Genomic DNA, 18,827 nt, shown 5'->3' on the forward strand with positions numbered 1-18,827 from the left:
AGTCTGTTTGATCTGCTGTCCTGTGGAGATGGATCGAGAGTACACACACACACACACACACACACACGGGGTCATAAAGAGGAGATGCTGGAGCTCATTACTGAGACCCTGCGGTGACGATTGGGCAGTATCCAGATGTTGTCATTACGTTGATCCTGCTCCCATCACAGAGAAAAGACTAATGGGTTCCATTACCAGAATGCTAACAATATTAGTACAACGCCATTAATTTAAAAACAAATCGTGAAGATGGGCAATACAGGTCATAAAGTTGTGCACCTAACGAAAGCAGAGAGGTGAAATTGACATGCACAGGACAGAAAATGTATGCAAGGCTGTTCTTTGACTAGTCAAGGTAGACATAAAGCTAACGCTACGATGGCCCGTCTCCATTCAGCCACTTGGCTAATGACCAAGTTAAACCACAACTCACCACCAGCGCAGTGAAATAAGACGTAAAGTTCCTAAAGTTTTGCAAGCATAATGGGATTAAAGATATAGAAAACCATGCTATTTCCATAAAACATTGCTGCGTTTTCACAGGTCGCCCAATTACATTTTCTGCCATCCCCCGTTTTTCACCAATCACACATCTTGCTGAAGTATTCGGGAAACGAGGCCTAGTCTGCTTGGTTCCCCATTCATTCACAGAGCAGTAAAGTGTGACAGTGTACTGCCCCAAGGAGTCTCCTAACGCTCCCACAGAGGTCAGATCAATCAATTATCTCGAAGCAGTGGGTAGTCTACTGAGACCTCATGCATGTCTGCGCATGTGTGCACGTTTGTGTTCATCTGTGCCTGCATGTGTGTGTCTGGAGCGGACACTGTGCTATGCACACAGGGCATTACAGTGTAAGGCAGACAGAGGGCTGTTTCTTTCACAGTCTTTTATTGTCCCATTGCCATATATTACAGGCAGTCTCAGTCGGTCCATCCCTCAGTGGGAAGAGCACATATACAGTATTTACATAACATTGTACATCAAATATATGGGAAGATGTTATTGCATTTTACAGTATTCCCTGTTAAAGTTATGGATGGATATGATGCTTTTAATGTGATTGATGCCTTTTGTACAAATGCTCCACTAACCTATATAAAATATAAATATTTTTTTAGATTTCACCGTTCTCAGAAATCATTTGTTTTCAAAAGTCCCTCTCCCCTTTTCTCTGTCACCTTCCTCTCCCTCTCTCTTTTTCATACACACAGCTGCTGCTCAGCTTATTCTTTACCCTGATGCCTAACCACCTTTCCCCTATGGCCAGTATACATTCCTACATGAAACTAGATTATACCACCACCCTATGACTTGTACTATCGACTGGCCATTCCTGTATATAACCTAACTATAGAATTGACTCTGTATTTATTTCTCTTATTAATCATACTTTTTAACCCTGCATTGTTGGCAAATTGCCAGTAAGCAAATGTCTACACCTGTTGTATTTGGCGCATATGACCAATATGATTTGGTCGACGTGATCAAAAGTGTTACGGTACTTCAAAAGAGAGCCGGTCTGTCTACCGTTCAGAGAGAAACAGAGAGATGAGAGGAAGCCAGCTAGTCTGAATAACAGGTGCATCGTTTCCCTTGATTCAGACTTGAATGGGGAGAGGGGGAAACGAGAAAGATGAAACAGGTCTTCTCTCTCTGTGTACAGACGCACACATGCACCCGCACAGCATGCACTCATACAAACACAAGCAGACACATATTCGGAAAATATTGTGGCATATTATAGTGTAGGGGGTCATTACGGTCCAGGAGTCATTAACATGGCATGTTGTTAATTACTGTTTGATATTATCACAAGGCTTTTTGTTGAAAGTGTAACGGCCAAAGACTCTGTGGGTACGGGGGTGTCAGGGGGCACAGGGTGACGGGGGAGGGATGGAAGGCAACTGGGGGAGGGAGGACATGAAGAAGTGGATGAGAGAGTTGGATGGCGGGGAAGATGGTGGGAACAGATAACGGAGGGTGGGGGAGAGGGGGATGTAGGAGAGACAGGTGATGAGGGAGGGGAGTGTCGCCAGGGAGACCGGAGGAGGATGCTGACGAGAGTGCTATGGTGAAGTCGCTGTGTAGAATGAAATGTTGAAGGGTGGGTGGAGGCTGGGGGGAGGGGACGGGGGCACGAGGAGGAGGGGGGAGGATCGGGTGTGTGGGTGTGAGGTGTGTTTGGAAGGGGTGCGTGTCTAGCTCCAGGGAATTCTGCAGGAACTGAGAGTGCGCGCCCTGCTCTTGGGTGTTTGTCATGTTTGTGTGCGTGTAAAGGTGTCTGGATACAGGGTGTGTGTTTGACTCTGTGGAGGAGGTTGCGTGTCTGTGTGCGGTGTGCGTGTAAGACTCTGAAGTGGTCAGGTGTCTGTGTGTCTCCGTCTCCTGTAGCAGCCTCTGCATATGCTCTCGGGCCTGCTCCTGCAGACAGCGATACTTGTCCATATCCTCAGCGCTAAAGCTGATTGGCTGTTGAGCCTCTGGAGGGGAGGGGCTTTGTGACCCATGACCCCTGTGAGTTAAAGCTTGGACAGGATATGAGGTCACAGCAGCATGTGATTTCAGGGCAGTCGGGGGCGCGTCTCCCTGCTGCAGTGAGGCAGGGCTCTGAGATGATAGGGGTCGAGGGGAGGGTTGACCTTTAGGAACGGCTTCCTTCTCCCTGGTCTCCTTCCCTTGGTTGTGGTCCTGATTGTCTGTTTGTTCAGGGCCCTCCCTCTTTCTCTCTGCCCCTCGTCTCTTAGCTCCTTTCCTGATGCCTGGTAGTTTTCCAATCAGTGGCAGTAGAAGATTTCTCCTGGGGTTCCCCTCTCTGGGCTGGGGGGGGGGTTTGGCCTCCTTGTCTGGGAGCTGTGTGGGCTGTGTGGTGGGGCTGGGGCTCTTGGCCTGTGAACAGCTGGTATCTGTGCTGGGCGAGGGTCTGTGAGGCGTTGGTGCGAAGCTGGGGGCTTTGCGTTTCTCTTTGATGGGTGAAGGAGACGGTGCTGGCCCGGGCAACCCAGACAGAATAAGCCCCGAGCAAGAGCTGACGTTACTCCACCCCCCACTTAACTCCGACACGCTGGTGCTGCTGCTACAGGAGCCAGGGCTGGGCCAGCGGGGCAGCCAGGCAGGGATGGAGTCAGGCCAGGGGCTGTTTCTGAGGTCAGGGCGTCTGGAAACCCGTTCCAAACGAAAACACTCTGTGCTGAGTCTATGTCTCTGCTCCCATCTACCCCAGCTCTCTCTACCTTCAGAGGACCTCTGGTCCTCCCAGCTGTCCTCCCAACTCTCTGTGCTGCTCCAGGTGTGTCTGTCTGGGCTACAGTCCTCTGGTCCCCTGTCCCAGATCTGTCCCTCTCCCTCCCCAGGACTAGACCTCCATCCCCTGTCCCAGATCTGTCCTTCTCCCTCCCCAGGACTAGACCTCCATCCCCTGTCCCAGATCTGTCCCTCTCCCTCCCCAGGACTAGACCTCCATCCCCTGTCCCAGATCTGTCCCTCTCCCTCCCCAGGACTAGACCTCCATCCCCTGTCCCAGATCTGTCCCTCTCCCTCCCCAGGACTAGACCTCCATCCCCTGTCCCAGATCTGTCCCTCTCCCTCCCCAGGACTAGACCTCCATCCCCTGTCCCAGATCTGTCCCTCTCCCTCCCCATGACTGGGTGTCCAGGGATACCTCCACCAGGCCCCTCCACTGACTTCTCCAGGGCCTGATTTCATTGATACCCAACACTGCCTCCTACTGGTCACCCTGCACCTCCTTTTTCTACTGGCCGTGTCCCTGCATCTCCTCTTTTTACTGCCCCTTTCCCTGCACCTCCTCTTTCTACTGGCTATCTCCCTGCATCTCCTCTTTCTACTGCCCCTCTCTCTGCACCTCCTCTTTCTACTGCCCCTCTCCCCGCTCCCCCTTTTTTTACTCCCTTCGTCCCAACTCTCCCTCATCCCCCTTTGTGCCTTGTTCCACTCTTTATTCTCCCTCTCCAAACACTTCTTCCTATTCACATATGTCCTGTGGGTGTCTAAGCTCCTCCTCACTGGGCTGCAGGTAATGTTGCCAGGCATGTCATCATGGTAACCACAGCCATAACCATCGGGACCTCCCACTGCCTCTAGGTCCTGACCCCTTTCCCACTGAAATCCAGAAGTAGAACACAGAGAGGATTCTGACTTCCAGCAGAATGGCCGCCCCTCCTGTCCTGCCCTGTCTGCCTCTCCATACCGCAGAGCCCCTGTGCTGTGGTGCTCTGTCCTCTCCGTGGCTCTCTGCGCCGTGCTGTACAGGGAGGCGGAGTCAAAATGATGTCGGTCTCTGCTGTGACTCCTCAGAGGCCTGTGACTGTGAAAGCAGGGTACAGCCTCGGAGTCACGCTTCCCCGCCAGGTGTGTAGTCTCAGCCCGCCTCCTCCTTACCCTCTTTCTGTGGGTCTTTTTACCCCGTTTGGTTCCCCCGTCTCCGTATCCCCCTCCGTCCCTGTCCTGTCTCCTATTTCCGTCACACTGAGAGGAAACTGAGGTTATGACGCTTCTAAGACGCTGCTTCTTACCTTGGCACTCGTTTGTTGTCCCATCATCTCTCACTTCCCTCCGCCTCCTCTTTGTGCCGTCATTTCCTTTTCGTGACATGTTTGTCTGGGTTCTTACCAAACCGCCCACGCAGTGTGTGCAGGAGTTGGCAGCGTGAGTGCACACACACCTCACCTCACTTGCGCGCACACACGCCGCGGTACTGGGCCGGATGACAGCCTCAGATTTGGTCCTGGAGGTTCTGATGGCTTGTTCTCCTCCCTGTCCCACACGTCTCCGTAATCTGCCAACTTTGGGATTGTGGGGGATTGCGTGAGCGTTGTCACCGTGAACACGTTCGTCGCTTTCAAAGAGGGGGCGGTTCATTGCCTCTCCTACAGGCGTTGTGAACCCAGATTCACCTCTAATCTCTTGGTTTGTTGCTTCTTCCTGGGAGGCTGCTGTCACTCCAAGTGCCTTTGTCTTCTGTAGAACATAACAGGATGAAGAGTGTGTGACTCCTTCATCTTTCTCTCCGGTTTCCGTATAAAGGTCTTTTATGGATGCTACCTTTTCAGTGCCTTCCAGAAGAGGCTGGGATCTAGACACCCTGAATGCTTTTGACTCCTCTGCACCTCTCTGCGGCATCCTTATTGATTGGTGGGCTTGACAGCGAGTGTTGCTTGAATCACAGAGTGACTTGGTTTGACAGCAGTTGGGATCGTTGTTTTTAGGAACGGTCAGACAGCGGTTGGGGAGGTTGTGTTTAGTGTCTGTCAGACAACAGTTGGGAATGTTTTGTTTGGGGTTGGTGTGACCGAGGTGGGTTTCAGGCCCTCTCTCTAGTGGGTTGGTGTGGGTTTCAGGCCCTCTCTGCAGTGGGATGGTGTGGGTTTCAGGCCCTCTCTGCAGTGGGTTGGTGTGGGTTTCAGGCCCTCTCTGCAGTGGGTTGGTGTGGGTTTCAGGCCCTCTCTGTAGTGGGTTGGTGTGGGTTTCAGGCCCTCTCTGTAGTGGGTTGGTGTGGGTTTCAGGCCCTCTCTGCAGTGGGTTGGTGTGGGTTTCAGGCCCTCTCTGTAGTGGGTTGGTGTGGGTTTCAGGCCCTCTCTGCAGTGGGTTGGTGTGGGTTTCAGGCCCTCTCTGCAGTGGGTTGGTATGGGTTTCAGGCCCTCTCTGCAGTGGGTTGGTGTGGGTTTCAGGCCCTCTCTGTAGTGGGTTGGTGTGGGTTTCAGGCCCTCTCTGTAGTGGGTTGGTGTGGGTTTCAGGCCCTCTCTGCAGTGGGTTGGTGTGGGTTTCAGGCCCTCTCTGCAGTGGGTTGGTGTGGGTTTCAGGCCCTCTCTGTTGTGGGTTGGTGTGGGTTTCAGGCCCTCTCTGCAATGGGTTGGTGTGGGTTTCAGGCCCTCTCTGTAGTGAGTTGGTGTGGGTTTCAGGCCCTCTCTGCAGTGGGTTGGTGTGGGTTCTCCAGTGTGTGGACTTGCAACTGTAGGAGAGCTGGGGTTTAACTGTGGTAAAATGCACCACTCCTAAAGGCCATCTAAGATGTGTGAATCCATCTCTGGCAACCACGTGGATGTAAGAAGACATGGGATTCCTCTTATGTTCTCTGTGTTCTTCACCCCTGTTGCCCTCCTCCCTCTCCTCTCTCTTCCCTGCTGTCCTGTCTCCGGGGTTCTGGGCTGTTTTTCTCAGTCGGGCCATTTGGGAAGAACAACCTGGGAGCTGATTAGCAGAAGACCCCTCTGTCTCCTCCCCTCCCCTCTCTTCTCGTCTGTCCTCCCCCGCTCTCCTGCCTGAAGGTTCTGTCTTGTTTCCGGGGTGAAGGCCGTTGGCTGGTTGCCCTGGCAACGCGTTGTCTGGGTGACACGGATGCAGCTCCTTGTTCTTCTCCTTCATTTGTCCTCCTCTCCCCTCATCCTCCTCCTGGTCTGAGAAGACGGAGGCACACGGCTCTAGCTTTTGGCCTCTCTTGGAAAAACAGAAGGAGACCCCAACCCTGCCTTTGTCTCGACCCCATGGAGAGGCAGTGTCCTGGGGGGAACAATGCAGGAAAGGCTGGGGACTCTCCCAACAGGGCTCACATCTACAGTCGGAGGGCCCTCCAAGGTGGATAGCTGTTTGATTAGAATCCTTTTGGTGGGAAAGGTGGGCTTGACATGGGGAGACTGGCTTAGGTTGGAGTCGGGGATACTTGTTCTCTCTCCGGGAGCTGATAGGGTTAATCTGGGACTGGGTAACGGGTAGGGTCACAGGAAGGCCTCGTTGTCTATAGTCTCTCTCTCTCCATGGTGTCTCTGGATGCCGGATCTCAGCTCTCACTGTGCCTTTGAACCTAACAACCTGGCCTGGTACCCTGCATGGGAGAGGAGAGCAGAGGAGAGTAGGAGACAAGATACGACAGGCAGAGTCGGGGAGAGGGTTGAAGAGGACAGCAGAGCAGAGAACAGCAAAGAACAGAACAAACAGGAAAAAAAGTGAAAATGTCAGGCATTTTTATGTGCATATTACCGAGTGTTGATGTTATATTAACTCAGCCTATGCCACAGTATCTAGGCCAGCGCGTCTTCCATCCATCATGCTGAGGACCATCATGTGTACACTGTGTTTGTCAAAAACATTCCCTTAGCAGCTTGTCTTAGAAACATCTACCTACCGGTGTTCCGTCTTACCTGTGTGTCTGTTGTCGTATCAGTGCTAGTTTGTGAAGGCGTCTCAGAGCTCTCTCCTGCTTGCGTTTGTCTTTCCAAGTCTTAGACGCCACGTTGCGAGCAAACTCCCTCTGCTTCAACTCCTTTAGCCTCTACAGGGAGGTGAGGAGAGGGTCAGTGTGTGTGTGTCTGCGTGCATGCGTGTGTGTGTGTGTGTGTGTCTGCTTTGTGTGGAAACTATTTAAGTCCTCTCTGTGGGATAAAGCAGACACACGGAGGGTGAGAAGAACTGGGAGATCAGTTGGTTGCTGCACATCTCTGAGTGTGCAGTGTGTATCAATCAGAAGTGTGTTTTCACAGACTAATGCAGCTCTGCTGGAGAGAAAAATGCGGTTTCTAAATCATCTGCCACAGAAATGGAATGACAGGGAGAATGGTGGTGATTGAGTAGTAAGAGTGTCATGAGCCTAATGATGATTAGTGTTTCTGTCTGTCTAAATCCTAGTCAGATTACAGGATCTGAGCAGGCTGCCATGTATCAAGGCTTCAATCATCACTTGAGATGTCAGCGACCATCTGTCACATTAAAGAAGAATAACGTCAGCATTTTCAAAATATGTCTAGGTTTATAAATCCCTCTAAGTCATTATTGGACTGTCTGTCAAACTGTGAAGCTCTCTCACTTAGGGAGAGCGAGGTACAACTATTGCAGGGCTTACATGACAAGGCCATATAGATCCCAACTCACTGAACCACTAGATAGAACGTTGTGGATAAATGACAGCCAGCTAAAAAATAGTCATGTTTTGTCACAGCAAAAAAGAAAATTGAAGTCCAATTGATTCTGATATACAGCACATTATTTCTCTTTGTGGCTCTATACTCTGAGTTTGGTTTGGAAATGGAACGGATTCTCAGCTTTTATAAGAGGTTGTTTGTTTCACCATTTGTAAATTACTACACTTTTTCTATTTATTGCTCCTACTGGGTACAGGGTACCAAAAGTACTGGGACAATAGTCTGAGCAGTTGTTTCTGGTTACTGAGGTGTGTTTCGTCACATAATTTGTTCAGACATACTACATGAGGGCTGGCAGTGTCTAGTCTTGATTTTAGGCTTTGAGATTGCCTTCTAGCCTTCGACTGGTGTCTGTAAACATGAGGATCAAAGAGGTGTCAGTGAAAGTCATGTAAGCCATGTTGAAGCTGAACAATCTGAAAAATAGATCAGAAACAGGCAATGTCTCCCAACATACTGCCATGGTGACTAAGGGCCAAAAAGTCGAACATTCCTGACTGTTGAACATAAATCTTCAGATTTAATCCCAATTTTACATGCCTTTCATGCAGTGAAGTGGCGACTTAAGCAAAAATACCTCAGACAGCGACAAACAGAAACTGCAGATGGCTGCAGTACAAGTCTTCTGCCTCTGCTGAGATCTAGGCAGTAATTGCATGAAAAGGATATGTCACTAAAAGAAAAAACATAGTAAGTATTTAACATATGATATTAATCTCTGCCAATACTTATGGTTCACAGGAACATTCCAAAAAAGATGGCGTTATCATTTCCAAATAGTGAAACCAGTATGTACATAAATACAATTAAATAAAAGCTGAGAATCTATATTTTAACCTTGTGATAATTGTTTGATTCAAATCAACATTTGGAATACTGAGCCAAAAATAGGAAACATAAAAAAAAATCAAAATCTACAGAGGGACCTGGCATATACATACGGGTTCACAATCTTACCTTTTCTGTGATCTCTGCCGAGACATGAGGAAATAGCTGCCCTGTGGACACTGTGTATTCGTGCAGTGTACTGTCCATGTACAGAGCTACGAACGTGGGAACTCCTCATTCTTCATTCAAAACACAGATGTGGTACTTTTCCACAGACTGGAGCCAGAGATGATAACACACTATCACTGTTAGAGATTGCAAGCATATAGTTTTACCGCTAAGAAGAGTGTCATGTTGTGATTATGCCAATGAGGAGCACAGAACGCATTAGAAAATACTGTGCAAAAATCGTAGGCACCTGAAAGTCAAAGTAATTTATATGGATAGTAAGTAAAAAAAAATATATATATATATAACAATAATGTATTTATATGTATTTACAAAAAATAAGAAAACACTACCCAGATAAATGGCCTTAGTTTGACATTCGGGTGCCTAAAAGACTATTGCACAGTGCTGTATTTCCTCATTTCTTCGGCAGAGATGTCTGATATGGTAAGATTGTGAACCCGAGACTCAAACACATCACATTTAATGTACTGTATAAGCCCAATATCTCAATTGATTGGGCTTCAACTATGTTTTATTGTTGCTATGACTGAACTATGTTTTATTGTTGCTATGACTGAACTATGTTTTATTGTTGCTATGACTGAACGTTTAGGTACTTCACCCAGATGTGCTTCATTTAGGGGGAAGCTGAAGTGAGCCTCACTGGAGCACAGAGAATGACTGAGAGTGATGAGCCCTTTGACAGGTACAACGACTTCGTTTTAGACACATTTTTGACCTTTGCCGTTATTTCCTTTAATCTGGACTTGATCAACAGAAGATTATTAGGGAAAGCAATCCCTATAATAATACTATTTATTGAAATGCTCCATTAAATTCACTAGTGAGACACGGAAGAGATTATCCGATTACTGAAGAAGACACATTAACGGCACTAATCGAGAACTCAAACATGCCTACAACTCATTAAAATGGAACTGTCTTGGAATGTTTCTGATTTGTCTTTATCCAAATGTTCCATTAGATGGGCAGGATGCTTTATACCCTAAATAGTGCTTCTAATTACCACCTTGTAAAAAGACTGAAAAGTGTCTCAGACAGCTCTGACACTCAGAAGGCTCCTGGTTTTTATGTTCTGCGCATGTTCTTTATAAGACGACCCTAGAACTCACCTCTAACTCCGTAGAAACCTCTAGAACTGCCACGGAAGCACAGCAAGCAGGATCCCTGTATCATGAGCATCAACAGACAGACACGCTGCCCTGTTTGTGTGTCTCCTCCCCATCTGTCTGATTCCTCAGGTGTGCCAGCTCTTTCAGGGAAACAGTGATTCATGTTTCGCTCTCTCTTATTACACTTTCCTTTTTCAATACTTTTTCATCCTGCCTTTATCTGCAACTTGGCAGGTAGAGGTGTGTGTGTGTGTGTGTGTGTGTGTGTGTGTGTATGTATCTGTGTGTTTCTGTCTTCAGGCTGCAGAAGGATGGAAGGTGTCTGACAATGGTTCCTTCGCTCCTCTGTATTCAATCAACCTCTCACTCTTTCCTGCCCCTCTGTTCTCTCTCTCCTGCACTCTCTCCATTTCTCTCTCTTTCTCTCACTAGTTGGTGATGATTAGATATACCTCCCAGTATACATTCAGTCTAACAACACATCCATGAGTTAATTAAGAAACACAACTTACAGTAAATTCTAATAGCTGGTTATTTCCTGCATCCCTGTCTGACAGGTTGTTCAGTCACCCCCTCCCTCCGCCTCCTTCTCCAGCTATATCATCTCTATTTCCTCTGGAACAGCATCACATAAACCCAAAAGGCACGGCTTGACACTCAAATGAGCACTCATGTATTCATGCACGCTCTCAACTTCAGCCCTCCCACAGCTTCTAATAAATGTCAGATAAACTCAAACTGTTAATCCAAGAACCCGCGCACAGACACACACGTTCACGTTTCTCAGGTTAATCTGTGGTGATTTGAACACAAACGAATGTCTCTGTGTGTTATCACTCACTACTTAACATCCTACTGCCAGCTCACTGGAGAAAGCTTTGATGTACTCCACTGCTGTGTTTGTGTGTGTGTGTGTGTGAGAGAGAAGGTATACATGTGTGCATGTCTACACTGGTGGTTGTGGGTGTGGAGGTGTGTGTGCTCATAGGTGTGTGTGTGTGGAGGTGTGTGTGCTCATAGGTGTGTGTGTGTGGAGGTGTGTGTGCTCATAGGTGTGTGTGCTCATAGGTGTGTGTGTGTGGAGGTGTGTGTGCTCATAGGTGTGTGTGTGTGGAGGTATGTGTGCTCATAGGTGTGTGTGTGTGGAGGTGTGTGTGCTCATAGGTGTGTGTGTGTGGAGGTATGTGTGCTCATAGGTGTGTGTGTGTGTGGAGTTGTGTGTGCTCATAGGTGTGTGTGCTCATAGGTGTGTGTGCTCATAGGTGTGTGTGCTCATAGGTGTGTGTGTGGAGGTGTGTGTGCTCATAGGTAGGTGTGTGGAGGTGTGTGTGCTCATAGGTAGGTGTGTGGAGGTGTGTGTGCTCATAGGTGTGGGTGTGTGTGGAGGTGTGTGTGCTCATAGGTGTGGGTGTGTGTAGGCAGCATGCAGTAAGGAGCTTTGAGTCTTTGATGCCAAACGCTGGTCTCTTATTAATCATATTCCTACTGAAATTCATACTGAATAAACAATTAACTCAATCTAGCTGTGTGTGTGTGTGTGTGTGTGTGTGTGTGTGTGTCAGCACATGTGCCAATCATAGAAAGTGGGGATCAGTCAGTGACTGTAGGACAAAGAATAGAATTGCCTGTGTGAAGAATGAATCAGTGTGTAGTCATAACCTAATCAGTGTGCAGTCAGTATTTAACAGTGTGTAGTCAGTATGTAATCAGTGTGTAGTCAGTATGTAATCAGTGTGTAGTCAGTATGTATTCAGAGTGTAGTCAGTATGTAATCAGCGTGTAGTCAGTATGTAATCAGCATGTGGTGAGTATGTAATCAGTGTGCAGTCTATATGTAATCAGTGTGTAGTCAGTGTGTAATCTGCGTGTAGTGAATATGTATTCAGCGTGTAGTCAGTATGTAATCAGTGTGTAGGCAGTATGTAATCAGCATGTGGTTAGTTTGTAATTAGTGTGCAGTCAGTATGTAATCAGTGTGTAGTCAGTGTGTAATCAGCGTGTAGTGAATATGTAATCAGCGTGTAGTCAGTATGTAATCAGCGTGTAGGCAGTATGTAATCAGCATGTGGTTAGTTTGTAATTAGTGTGCAGTCAGTATGTAATCAGTGTGTAGTCAGTGTGTAATCAGCGTGTAGTGAATATGTAATCAGCGTGTAGTCAGTATGTAATCAGCGTGTAGTGAGTATGTAATCAGTGTGTAGTTAATAAGTAATCAGTGTTTAGTCAGTATGTAATCTGTGTTTAGTCAGTATGTAATCTGTGTTTAGTCAGTATGTAATCAGCATGTGGTGAGTATGTAATCAGTGTGTAGTCAGTATGTAATCAGTGTGTAGTCAGTATGTAATCAGTGTGTAGTCAGCATGTGGTCAGTATGTAATCAGTGTGTAGTCAGTATGTAATCAGTGTGTAGTCAGTAAGTAATCAGTGTGTAGTCAGTATGTAATCAGTGTGTAGTGAATATGTAATCAGTGTGTAGTCAGTATGTAATCAACGTGTAGTCAGTATGTTATCAGCTTGTAGTGAGTATGTAATCAGTGTGTAGTCAGTATGTAATCAGTGTGTAGTCATTATGTAATCAGCGTGTAGTGAGTATGTAATCAGTGTGTAGTTAATATGTAATCAGTGTTTAGTCAGTATGTTATCAGCTTGTAGTGAGTATGTAATCAGTGTGTAGTCAGTATGTAATCAGTGTGTAGTCATTATGTAATCAGCATGTAGTCAGTATGTAATCAGTGTGTAGTCATTATGTAATCAGCATGTAGTCAGTATGTATCAGTGTGTAGTCATTATGTAATCAGCATGTAGTCAGTATGTATCAGTGTGTAGTCAGTATATATTCGTGTGTAGTCAGTATGTATCAGTTTGCAGTCAGTATGTAATCAGTGTGTAGTCAGTATGTAATCAAGATGTAGGCATTTCAAAATTAGGGATTAGTCAGCACGTAATAAATGTGAAATCAGTTTGTAATCAGTGTGTAATCGGAATGTAGTGAATATGTGAACTATATCATTTTTGTGTAGTCAGTATGTTATCAGTCTGTTATAAGTAAGCATGTTGCTGTGGTAACCCATTCTTTAACTCAGTATTATATGTTTTAAAGTAAAAAAAAATAAAAAAAAAAAAAATAAAAACTCTACATTTTATTTTTCAAATGTTCATTCATAAAAGGAAGAAAACCATTGTATATTACAACATACAACTGCACTTAATTTTCAATATATATATTTTTGCATACCACTAAATTACCCTTGCAATCGACATTCACTGGCACTATTCTGAGGTTTTATAAAATAACAACATGTTTATTTCACACAGGATAAAAGTAGAAGAAACGCACACCTTAGTTGACGAGGTGCTGGCTAAAAGGTACGGAATGGAAACAAAATGAATGAAAAAGCTGCACACACTAAACTCAAATGCATATCATTTTTTTAATAAGACCAACGTTTCGACAGACACACTGTCTTCATCAGGGTACAATGAAATCTAACATGAACCTTCTGTGTGTTTATATCTATATGCAGCCTCTGAATCACATACAACAAAAGAGCCGGGCACAAATGGTTTAAAAAAAAATATATATATATATATTCATACAATACAGCTCGCCCTCTCTCTTCTAAAAGTTCATCTTGTGTGGTGTGTGTGGGTACACATGTACATATGTACTGTATGTATGTGTGTGGTGTGTGTGGTGTGTGTGGGTACACATGCATGTATGTATGTGTGTGGTGTGTGTGGGTACACATGTACGTATGTATGTGTGTGGTGTGTGTGGGTACACATGTACATATGTACTGTATGTATGTGTGTGGTGTGTGTGGGTACACATGCATGTATGTATGTGTGTGGTGTGTGTGGGTACACATGTACGTATGTATGTGTGTGGTGTGTGTGGTGTGTGTGGATACACATGCATGTATGTATGTGTGTGGTGTGTGTGGGTACACATGTACGTATGTACTGTGGGTATGTGTGTGGTGTGTGTGGTGTGTGTGGGTACACATGCATGTATGTATGTGTGTGGTGTGTGTGGGAACACATGTACGTATGTACTGTGGGTATGTGTGTGGTGTGTGTGGTGTGTGTGGGTACACATGCACGTATGTACTGTGTGTATGTGTGTGGTGTGTGTGGGAACACATGTACGTATGTACTGTATGTATGTGCGTGGTGTGTGTGGGTACACATGTACGTATGTACTGTGGGTATGTGTGTGGTGTGTGTGGGTACACATGCACGTATGTACTGTATGTATGTGCGTGGTGTGTGTGGGTACACATGTATGTATGTACTGTGTGTATGTGCGTGGTGTGTGTGGGTACACATGTACGTATGTACTGTATGTATGTGCGTGGTGTGTGTGGGTACACATGTACGTATGTACTGTATGTATGTGCGTGGTGTGTGTGGTGTGTGTGGGTACACATGTACGTATGTACTGTATGTATGTGCGTGGTGTGTGTGGGTACACATGTACGTATGTACTGTATGTATGTGCGTGGTGTACACATGTACGTATGTACTGTATGTATGTGCGTGGTGTGTGTGGGTACACATGTACGTATGTACTGTATGTATGTGCGTGGTGTGTGTGGGTACACATGTATGTATGTATTGTGTGTATGTGCGTGGTGTGTGTGGTGTGTGTGGGAACACATGTATGTATGTATGTGCGTGTGTGTGGTATGTGTGGGTACACATGCATGTATGTATGTGCGTGGTGTGCGTGTGTGGTGTGTGTGGGTACACATGTACATATGTACTGTATGTATGTGCGTGGTGTGTGTGGTTACACATGCATGTATGTATGTGCGTGGTGTGTGATGTGTGTGGGTACACATGCACGTATGTGTGTGCGTGTGTGGTGTGTGGTGTGTGTATGGGTACAATGCCAATGGCTATAATAGTCTCTGTACTGCTCCTATCCTGTATTTTGTTTCATGTCTTTGCTGCTGGCTACAACAAAGCTTTTTAACTCCGGGCAGCTGTAATTCGTGTTCAGAACAATGAAAAGTAAGTAAAAGCTTTCATTTTCTGTTTCTCAGTGTGGGATGAGACTGGAAGACAAGATACGTGTGAGTGTGTAGGAGGCTGGGGATCCTGCACGTTTGTCTGTCTGTGTGTGTGTGTTACCTGTTTGTGTGCATGGTCGTAGGAGTTTATGTGGTTGTCATACTCCTGGTGTCTCAGATACTGTTTCTCACACAGCTGACAGAAGAAACTTGACTTCCCATCATCCTCCACTGCACCTGCTGCCCTCTCGCCATGGTCCTGGAGAGACAGAGAGAGAGCGAGGGAGAAAATAACGGGAGATGAGGAGAGGCATTCATGCAGAGAAAATGTTTGTGGAAAAAGGAATGTAAAAAGGAAGATGTAATTGTGCTGGGTGATTTAGCTTTTTATCCAGGATGAGTTATCACTGAAACCAGCTATCCTGTACCCTACCCCTAGTTATAATGTACTACAGGTTATATGACCAGATCGGTGAAAAAAGCTGTTCTGGATGCAAAACACCTACTATATAGGTAGATGTACCTAATACATTTACCACTGAGTCTAAATAGCCCTACACTGCAAAAAATATCTGCCTTATCAAGTACATTTAACTTGTTTTCAGGTTATAAAATCTAACCATCCTTAAAATAAGGTACATTTTTCTTAACAAGCTAGAATATCGTGTAATTTGTCTTGTTCCATTGGCAGATTATTTAACTTATTTCAATCAAATATCTCCTCAAAAATTGTGAAATAGTCTTGTTCCATTGGCAATTTTTTTGCCGTGTCATCCAAATGTTCTGTATTATAGTGATGGCAGTTCTGGATAACATAAGAATTTTAAACATTTCTTCAGTTTGTGCCAGGGTGACAGTGATTTTGGAGGGAAGTGCCTCTATTGGAGTGAGGTCATTCAGTTCCACTATTAAAATATGTTTTGGTCGACATATGTGAATGTTGCATTGGTTCCTACGAAACACATTCTGCTAAGCCGTTCTGTATCTTACCACACTGCTTCATCAACCAGGAAATGACGCTAGTGAAACAACTGTGACATTCAGAGGCCCTATTAAATAATTCTCACCAAACCACAGACATCACTAATGTTAGTTTAATGCAAAATTAGACATTCCTACAGGACATCAGAAATGGCCTTCAAACCCAGCCACTAAACAAAGAGGTCTGGCTCAGTGGGGCTCATGTTCAAGCCTAGCATTCTGAAAGGATGCCTAAACTTAACCATCACATTTCTATTTCAACCCTATCCTAAAGTTGGACCCCACCACTCAGAGGTTATTGTCTAAATGTGTTACAAATCTATCTTTACATTCACTTCATACATAAATGTCAATCCCCCTCAAAAGACATCAGATTATGGAGTAAAAGTAAATATCTGAGTCTCAAGTGACAGACATATACATTTTGCTATCCTTGAGGAAACCTCAAACATTATTCACATTTAAAATCATTTTTTAATATCACCCTCAACCTAACTCTACCATTAACCCTAAGTCCAACCCGTAACTCTAATTATAATCCCAAACCCCAACTTTTACCATAACCCTAACCCCTAAGGTCCACACCAGGATAGTAATACCTGTATACACACAGACAACTTCACATGACTGGGATTCCTTAGCAGCCCCCCCTTAGGATACAAACAAATGTGTGTGTGTGTGTGTGTGTTCGGTGTTCATGCTCTGCAGGAGAATGTAATTTCCCTCAGACTGGGAGCTGCCAATAAAAACTATTGAATCCTGCTGTAGCCTGACATGATGGGAATTTAATTTGAGTCTCTCTCCCTCTTGCTTTTCTTCTTTCTGTGCCCCTTTCTCTATTCCTGCCCATTCCGTTCTGTGGTTTCCTACACCTCTTATTTCTTCACTTCCCATTCCCTCCGCTTCTTTCTCTGCTCTTCCACCCCTGCCCATCTCCCTCCCTCTTATTTTCTCTCTCGCCCTGTTCAGTAAGCTCTGGGTCATCCAGTGACAGACTCTACTGGCCCCAATTTCCTTACTAATACGCTTGAGCCATGAGGGGGACAAGAGGGGATTCTACTGTTCAAGTGTTATTAGAGCCCTGAATATGTCACAGTGACAGTTTGCTGTGGATGCTGGAAGATGATGCTGTGTATGCATAGACTTCATGTACATGTGCTTGTGTGTATGTGTAAAAGCCCACAGAGGAGAGAAATTGCACTATTTTTATGAGTCTGGGTTTTGGAAGGTAATCACTTAGCATATGGCCACGCTCGGTAAAGTCCAATCACCTCTTTCATGGCTGTTTTGACATTTCACTCTTCTTTTGAGCTTGGCATCTTTCCCAAGTGGAACGTCAGCAGAAATTGGTCCGTTGAATTGAGCAAATCTGGCCACACCGTAATATCCTGAACTTGGACTAAAATAACTGCAAGGGGATTTCTTAGGGCATTAGCATCTGGTCTACAGCTTTTTCTTGACACTGAAGTTCAACAGCTCACTAAGATAATGCAGGGCTGCTGAAAATATCAGTTGCTCAGGTACATGGTAAATGGAAATTGTTTGAGAAGTAAATTATCCTTTAACTAATAAGTAAAATGATCAGTCACTGACAAGGACACATTTCCCACTGCCAACTTTAAAAACAGTGATTGTGTTTGTTTGTATCTGTATATTGAGTATCTTCTCGGCTGTCTGACCTGCTACGCTGAAACAGGGAGGTGTCTGTGTGTGTGTGTCTGTGTGTGTGTGTCTGTGTGTGTGTGTCTGCGTGTGTGTGTGTCTGTGTGTGTGTGTGCGCGCGTGTGCCATTTGTTTGTGTCAGAACACTGCTGACAGCTCCTGCATATGAATCACATTTTCCCTGCTAAACACTTAATCAAACATTTCATTTTGCATTTCACGCACACACACACACACACACACACACACACACACACCTTATATGCACACCTTAGACGAATAACAAGTTCTGCCTCTTTCCAACTGAAACAATTTACACTTTGTATACTATATTTCATTAAACCCACATAGAAAGCAACTCTCCTCTTCTTATGTCTCCAATTAAACAGACTATATTCGCTGCTGTGTATTTACATGATGACTGTCTCTAAAAAGCTCCCATAGAGAACATGCCTGAAAAGATCCCACTTAGCCCAATAACACATGGGGACGGAAGACTGATAGACAGTGGTCTGGAGTGCCTCACAAGGAAGGGTCATACTGTATATTTAGACACTTTTAATTGGATCTGTGTGACCTTGAACTGGCTTACTGTATCTGCATCAGACTATTTTAAAGCACCGTGTGACTGTCTGCTTCACAAGGACTTAACAGGACCAAGTCCCTGGGCTCTTAACACTGTTGGACAGAATTCTGACTAACTCATACACTGGGATATTCTGCAGTTATGGCACAAACGTGATCACCCTGCAATTGCTTTTGTAAGTAATACAAAACTGCCCCAAAATAAACTGCTATACTGATCTATTCCATAATTCTGACAGAGAAAGTCTGATTCCCTATGTTGACTAACTGAGTTGTTTTTCAGATAGCTTGAATTCATTAGGCAGATAAATGTTTTTGGGCTCAAGTTACCTGCTGCAGGGCACTACTTCAGACTGATAGGAATGGTACTGGAACGATCTGCAGAGCACAACATTTCTTACTAGGTTGACCAGGACGTATTTGGCGTTCCTGACCACAGTGATGGATTAAAGGTTCTCTTCTGGTTTTGTTTTAGTGTTTAATACACTGTGCACAATACAGTAATGTCAACTTTTGTATGCTA

General features: G+C 45.3%; 1 protein-coding gene across 5 annotated transcripts in view; it reads right to left on the bottom strand.

Moving 5' to 3' along the window:
• Positions 1-872: 872 nt before the first annotated feature.
• LOC106024817 overlaps positions 873-18,827 on the bottom strand; it is a 46,599-nt gene continuing 28,644 nt past the window's right edge. For 2 of the 5 annotated variants that reach the window (XM_013139287.4, XM_034289113.1), the window contains exons 2-4: positions 15,198-15,335; positions 7,153-7,283; positions 873-6,836 (exon numbers count right to left, since the gene is read on the bottom strand). In XM_013139287.4, coding sequence (XP_012994741.3) covers positions 1,811-6,836; positions 7,153-7,283; positions 15,198-15,335 — 5,295 coding nt within the window. In that variant the 3' untranslated portion in view covers positions 873-1,810. The other 3 variants (XM_013139288.4, XM_020040770.3, XM_020040769.3) reach the window with 3 other exon arrangements.

This window comes from Esox lucius, chromosome 20 (assembly GCF_011004845.1).
Source record: "Esox lucius isolate fEsoLuc1 chromosome 20, fEsoLuc1.pri, whole genome shotgun sequence".
Lineage (NCBI taxonomy): Eukaryota > Metazoa > Chordata > Actinopteri > Esociformes > Esocidae > Esox > Esox lucius.